Consider the following 7,437-nt stretch of genomic DNA (forward strand, 5'->3'; position numbering starts at 1 on the left):
GCAGGAATGAATGTCACAAAGCAAAGATTTCAGCTGTGCATTTGCCATTAGAGGTTCCTTTGTTTGCCTCTGATGTAGCCAAGAAAAAATAAAAAAGTTTTTTCCGGGTAACTTTTCTGCCCCTTCAGCCTGAAACTCAGAATAAACACACATGGAGCAGAGAGCACCCAGTTGACTCTCTTGGGCTTGCAGTAGGGAGGAGATCCACCATACACCCACCTCCACCAACTTGAGACAGAGCTTCTCCACTCGACCTGTACTCTCGTGATCAAAATAAATGCTTATCGTTGTATGTGTATAAGACTTCACAGCAATCGCTGACCAATGTAGCCACAAATCATTATTACACAGCAGAGAACATGGCCAGTGATCTGAGGAAGGTACAAATGCCCTATAGGGAATTCAGGGAATCAGATGTTCTTATTTGGGAGTTAAATATAAAGCACATTTAGAATGCTTGATGACACTATGAGAATCTAGGGTTTAATTCAGGGAGCAGAGAAAGGAGAAGAAGTTGTAAGAAATCTCACACTTGATTCAAATTTAACCCTATGCATGACCCTTTGCCTATTTCAATATTGCATTTGACTATAGTGGTGGCTAGATTTTCCTCTCCCAACTCTAGGCAGACGTAGCAGATTCTGTGATCATCTGGGAATATAGTCTCCACCTGCTCTTGAATAGGAATTCTGCCCTATGCCCTGAGCTTTCATATCCTACTTGGACTGAGCAAACTTTTGGTGTAAATCTGCTATCCACATTGATATTTTTCTTCCTACTTCCTTAGTGTTATCATTCACAGAGGAGTTTTGGAGTCATGATAGAACTCAAAAAGTCATGTCAGGGAACTCTGGGAGATCACCAGCTGTGAAGGCCATAGGACAGACAAGGAAATGCTTTTGGAGACACCACCAGCCCAACTGACTGCATCGCTCCGCAGAGTCCATAATTCCATTAGACTGCAAGCCCCATAAGGGTGAAAAATGGAAAATGTTTTTGTCATGTTAGGCAGCTAAGGGGTGCCTTATAGTGAAAATCTATGGAAATTCTGCTCATTATACATTCTCTAGTGATTGTCTCTCCTTCATTCCTCCATAGGATGCTAACATAAGCTGCCAAGTTAGTAAAACATGATTTCACCCATAATGACTCCTAATTGGTCCAGGAAAGAGTCTTTGACTAAAATGGATCATGAATCCTTCCTCTGAAATTTTAAATATAAAATTTAGGAAATAAGAATTGAAGTTTGTTCTAGCCTCAATATGTGATGCTCAGTGACTGGGATCAAATGATTTGATCCTTTGTTGTAAAAGGATCTATAGGGGACTGTTCTGATCATTGTAAGAGGCTTTCTAGGATCCTTCATCTCTTACCTGTACCCACTAGATGTTAGTAGCAAAAAGCATCCCAGTTGTGACCATAAAATAAGTCTCCAGACATTGCCAAATGTCACCTAAAGGACACTCTCATCTCTAGAGCAGCAGTAAAGTGAGAATCTATGAGTTCCTACTGTTAGGACACACCAGGGCTACCTGATTCCTATTTTTCTCCAAGCCTATTTGTTCAATTCTAGCCTAAGTTCATTCAGAGAGATGCTTATGTATCTTTACAATAATTTCTTTTTTAAAATTTAGTTATCTATAGTCAGTTTACAATATAAGGAACCATGGTATTGTGTGATTGGCATTCAATAACTATATTTAGTGGGAAAATTTATCATAAGAAGGTCCACCAGAAAGACAATTAGATAACAGAGACAGTACAAGTATCTCAAGTCCCCTCGATGTAGGGGTTCCACCAAGGTCTTACCATCACCCACAAACTGGAGCAGGGCCAGGTCGATCTGTCTCTTCCAGGGGGAGCCCTTCTGGAGGGCAATCCCATAGCCAGTGGTGGCAAAGATGTACCCACTTCCAATGGTCACCAGCTTGCAACCTTCATCCCTTCCAGCCTTGTAGTTCAAGACTGCTGCGTCGTAGATGAAAGCGTCCAGCTTCCTGAAAAAGCAAGAGAGCAAGGTGTCATGGGAGTGACTGGGTACCATCTCAGGGCCCAGCTCCTGAGACCTGATCCAGCATCACACACTCGTTTTCACTCTGGAGATGATGACTCATGGCCTCTCCATCCCTCGTCATAAAAGAATCTATTTTTAATGAGGAGATAAAAGCCAGAACCTTTTCTCTCCAACTTACAAGAGGCAGCTAAATAAAGACATGAAGAATCCATATACCCAAGTGAGTAAACAGTCGAGTTTGCTGGTTTGCTAAGTGTTTGTCCTTAACACTCCCAACAGTGGAAAACAGTGGCCTATTTAGGAAGGTTTGCTTCAGAACAAAACAGGCAATGGAGGGATGGGGAACTTGGTGCTGGTGTGCAGGAAGGGCAGAGGGTTCAAACAGGAGTGACATCTCTCCATCCACCCCCCAAAGAAATGTGTTTCCTGCTTCTTTATATTACAGATTTTATTGCATAATTTTTAAAATCCCAAATAATATAGAAAAGTATTAAGAACACAGTTAAAAATTCATTATACTGGGTTGTTGGGAAAGTCATGACACATTCCTGCACAGAAAAATAAGTCATGACTTTCTGACACCCTAATATAACTCAGAGGCAACCTTTATTAACACACTTGTCAACAGCTCTGTACATTTTCTATGCACTCACACATACACACAAACAGAGGTGGGAAAACTTTTCTGTAAAGACAAAATAATAGTTTAGGCTTTGTCAGTCTCTGTTGCAACTACTCAGCTCTGCTATTACAAGGTATTAAGGGCTGGTTTGTGTCCCACACCCCCAAATGGACAAGGCAAAATCCTAATCTCCAGTACCTCGGAATGTGACCTTATTGGGAGATGGGGTTGGTGCAGATGTAAGCAGTTCAGATGAAGGCAGACTGGGGTAGGATGGTTCCCTAAGCCACTATATCTGGTGTCCTAAAAAGGGGAAACTTGGACACACTGGGAGGATGCCGTGTGAAGGTTGGAGTTATGCTGCTGCAAGCCTTGGAACCACCAGGAGCCATGAAAGAGCCCTGGAGCAGACCTGTCCCTACCACCTTCAGAGGAAGCAGGGCCCTGCAGACACCTGACCTCAGGCTTGCAGCTCTAGAACTGGGAGACAGTACATTTCTATTGGTTAAGTTACTTGGTTTGTGGTACTTTATCAAGGCAGCACTAGCAAACAAGACCAAAACAGTCATAGAACATATACAAATGAATGCTCTTGCCTCTGTTCCAATAAAAGTTCATTTACAAAAACAGATTAGTACAAAAACAAACAAACAAACAAAAAAAAAACAAAACACAGATTAGTCCATAGTCTATAGTTTGGCAACTCTGTTTTAACCCTCAAGATCTGATTAAACCATACACACTATTTCACAAATTGTTTTCTTTTCTCAATTCACCTGGAGCAAATGTACTTTTATGTCAAGAAACACCACCTTTTTAATTATTTTTTGATAAACTTATTTTTATTGAGGTGTGATCTGTATAAAAGGGCTTGACAAATTTTTGCATGTGTAAAACATCCTTGAAATCACGGTGCAGCTCAAGATCTGAAACATTGTCACCTCACGGAAGTCAGGTATATACCCACCTGGTCAGAATCCCACAAAAGGCAAGTGTCAAGTGATCCCATCAATGCCTAAACTCTGCCCATATCTCTATCAGTGGGCATGCATACCATTTGCAAGTTTTATTTAACATGGCTGAAATGACCTCCTCTGAATGCCTCAACTCTAAAACAGGAAGGAAAACTAACTCAGAGATGACTCAACTTATTGACACTTTCTCAACTTTATTGACTTTCTTTCTTTCACCAGAAAACATAAAACAGTGAAGCAAAGAAAAATAAAAGTGGCAGGGAGAAGATCCAAAATGCTGCATCTTTTCAGAGACAGCTGCTGGAGGACTCCCTGTGGGAACAAAACTATTTGGAAGGTTTACGTTATTCATTTTAACTTTTTTGTTTCTGTAATGGTTTGAAGTAGGGAAAAACTACAAGACTTATCTCAGCCATAGAAAGACTCTGAAGCTTTAATCCCAAGGCTGGAGGATCAGAGACTGGGTTTTAAGCTCTGAGAGTACTAAAAGGGGACCGGATCATACAAGTAGGAGAAGGAGGAAACTAGCCATTGCCAATGGTGATGGCCACCCAGAGCTTACCTGCCAGGAGGAAGCAATCTCTCTGGACAACCACCAATACTAAGAGTCATGGAAAGTTAGGCTGGAGATTTATAAAAGGATGGAGGCAGGTCATGTACGACACGGCAGTGTATGCAGCAGGAGCACCAGGACAGTAGGTAGAAGGGACCTGAGTGCTAGTCGGGGCTTAGATGAGACCAGGAGCTCAGGATAGTTACCTCCTCCTTTTAGATTGTTGGTTCTCATCTGTGAGAGGAGAAGGTCATTGTGGTCTTGCTGACATACTTGTCCAGCTGTGGGATTCCATTAACCAACAGTCACCCTCTGTGATTAGCAGTAGAGAACAGATACTCTGGGTATCCCATGCATTCTGAGAACTTCAGGTCATGAATGGCATGTGTCTACTTGATGAAACGGAGATGCTTGCAACCTCATTATACCACATACCCAAGTTGCCGTGGAGATACTGAAAACCTTGGCTTTATATTTCCTAAGTCTCACACAACTCTTGTCTCTCAATTCTTCCCCAAATTAACACAAATATTTATTTTAATGTTAAGGCCATCTGTTAGTATCTATGGGGTGAGGCCTTTTTTCCATCTTGTTAATCCCCTCTACACTGATACACTGTTGGGATGAAAATCTAAGCACGTACCCAACAACCATGCAAGAATTGTCCAATGACAGTTTAAATTGGAATTTTATGAACAGGCATAGATTTCTGCAAATCAGTATCATATTTTATGACAAAGTTTCTTGACCTGAGCAACAGATAATCAGATGAGCAGAAAGGCAGAAGGAACCTCCTCTCTGGGAATAAACTATCCAAAGTCTGATGCCATCGTGTCAGAGGCAGCACAACTGCAAAAGCCATGGTTGTCTAACCAGAGCAATTACACATCGCCTGCTCTTGGGTGGGCTGGTGGCCATACTTTCAGAGGGTATGGTCATGGAGGGTCACAGATAGTCCTGCCTTCCAGGCCTGACTCTCTGTTATCTTGGGACCATGTTAGAAACCAAGTGACGACAACACATGAAGGAAACCATAGGGCCTTATAAGCTATTTCTCTCTCTGATCAGTGATTCTATAATAGAAAACTGTGTCTAAACACAATCGCCACAGATGCCTGCACTGTTTAAAAGCATACTAAGACTTGCAAAGCCTGCTCTGACAGAGACAGACATGGTTTGCACGGTGCTTTAAAAAAGACGGCACAGATTTTTATATACATGAGAGCAACTAACTGGCCATTAGGGAAGGGATGATACAACTATGGTTCTTGTTGCTATTATTATTATTATTATTATTATTATTATTATTATTATTATTATTATTATTATTATTATTATTATTATTATTATTATTATTATTATTATTATTATTATTATTATTATTATTATTATTATTATTATTATTATTATTATTATTTATTTGTCTATGAGCAGACAAGGCTCTGAGAGCTAAGGAAGCCTGGGGTTCATCAGAGATATTTCCCAGCTCTACACTACAGAGCCCTCTAGGCCAGCACTATCCACCGGAACTTTCTGCAGCCGCAGTGCTCTGTATCTGCATTGTCTTACATAGGTACTGAGCACTTGAAGCATGGATAGTGCAGCCAAGGAGCTGAGTTTTTCCATTTTACTGGCAATTAGGGAAGGGATGATACAACTGTGGTTCTTGTTGCTATTATTATTATTATTATTATTATTATTATTATTATTTATTTGTCTATGAGTAGACAAGGCTCTGAGAGCTAAGGAAGCCTGGGGTTCATCAGAGATATTTCCCAGCTCTACACTACAGAGCCCTCTAGGCCAGCACTATCCACCGGAACTTTCTGCAGCCGCAGTGCTCTGTATCTGCATTGTCTTACATAGGTACTGAGCACTTGAAGCATGGATAGTGCAGCCAAGGAGCTGAGTTTTTCCATTTTATTTCATTTAATTCATATCTATTTTAATGTAAGTGGTCACATGTAATGGATGGCTACTGTAGTGGACAGCAAGCCCCAGGCATCCTATGGCAGGCAGGGAGAAGGCTGGAGACGCAGGACTCTGGGTTTCCTTCCTTGCTCTGACCCAAAAAGGTCTACTTTTGATCTGTTTTCAACTGAAAAAGAAAATGCTTCTGTTGTTAGAAAGAAAAAAAATTAAATTACTGGTGCAATGGAGAGTGAGCTTTGTAGTCAGGGACTTTGGGCAAGGCATCTATATTTCTGAGCCTCAGTTTGCTCTCTGCAAAGCAGAGCTGACAATATTTACCCTTCGAGGGCTGTTGGGAATAAAGCGATGTTATATAAGTAAAGGGTATGTGCAATGCCTGGCATATAACAATTGCTCAAACCACATAAATGCGTTCAATTAAATTCAGATTTTATGGCAAAAGGGCTCACCAATTGTATGCCTTCCCTATGATAAATCCAGTCCTGAATATGTGTATTACCTCATTTTATTTACTCCTAACCGTACAGGGATGGATATACTATGGATATACTACTGCTATCCCTATGACCAGGTAAGGAAACTGAGGCATTAGCATTAATGTGACTCAACACCATCACCCAGCTTGGGGTGTCAAAGCAGCACTGGGAACCAAGCAGTCCAGTGCTCAAGGCCACAGACATAACTACCACGATCAAGCCATGTTATCATAAGACTTGTGGAATAAATGGAGGCTACTCTGTCTACCACTTAGGAAATTCAGGTTGTGGATTACAGCTATTGGGTGCAATGCGGTGGAAGAGGAGGTAAAGGGTGAGACCAGAGCAACCAGAGTCTAGAGAGATTAGGTGCATTGCTCAGTTTCGTTTGTTTCCCAAAGGACACATAGCCATGTAAGGGTCTGGACCACCCTAGGACACTCTAAACCCTAACACATCCTGCCCTATTCCTGTGGGAGACATGTAGAGGCTGATGACATCATTTCTTATTTAAGGTAAAGGGCATGAAAGAGAAAAAAGGCCACATGAAACTTATACCCCATTTGGAACAAACACCCTTGGGACATTTGAGCTGCAGTTGCTGGAACAGCAATGTGTTAGGCTGCAGCTATTCATTTGTGGCACTGGGCTTGGGACAGCAAAGACTACAGGCCAGCCCTGGAGGGCCGGTCTTTCAGAACTAGGAGACATCAGCTGAAAGTCTGAGGGCTCACAGGTGGGGGAACTCACTCTGCTCCAAAGTTTTCTTTTGTTTTCCAAGAGGAAATCATCTTTGTTCACCATCCCAGCTTAGTGCATCTCCCACTGGGCAGAGGGAGGCTCACATGTCAGGGAATGAGAAGCAT

The 7,437-nt window shown here is 41.7% G+C and overlaps 1 protein-coding gene across 2 annotated transcripts in view; it reads right to left on the reverse strand.

Moving 5' to 3' along the window:
• The window catches only part of GRIN2A (glutamate ionotropic receptor NMDA type subunit 2A), a 520,859-nt gene that overhangs the window by 98,640 nt on the left and 414,782 nt on the right, over positions 1 to 7,437 (reverse strand). For both annotated transcript variants that reach the window (XM_006146507.1, XM_006146504.2), the window contains exon 12: positions 1,810 to 1,997. In XM_006146507.1, coding sequence (XP_006146569.1) covers positions 1,810 to 1,997 — 188 coding nt within the window. The remainder of the gene's footprint in view (positions 1 to 1,809; positions 1,998 to 7,437) is intronic.

The sequence above is a fragment of the Tupaia chinensis genome, unplaced genomic scaffold (genome assembly GCF_000334495.1).
Source record: "Tupaia chinensis unplaced genomic scaffold, TupChi_1.0 Scaffold000182_1, whole genome shotgun sequence".
In the NCBI taxonomy this organism is placed as follows: Eukaryota; Metazoa; Chordata; class Mammalia; order Scandentia; family Tupaiidae; genus Tupaia; species Tupaia belangeri.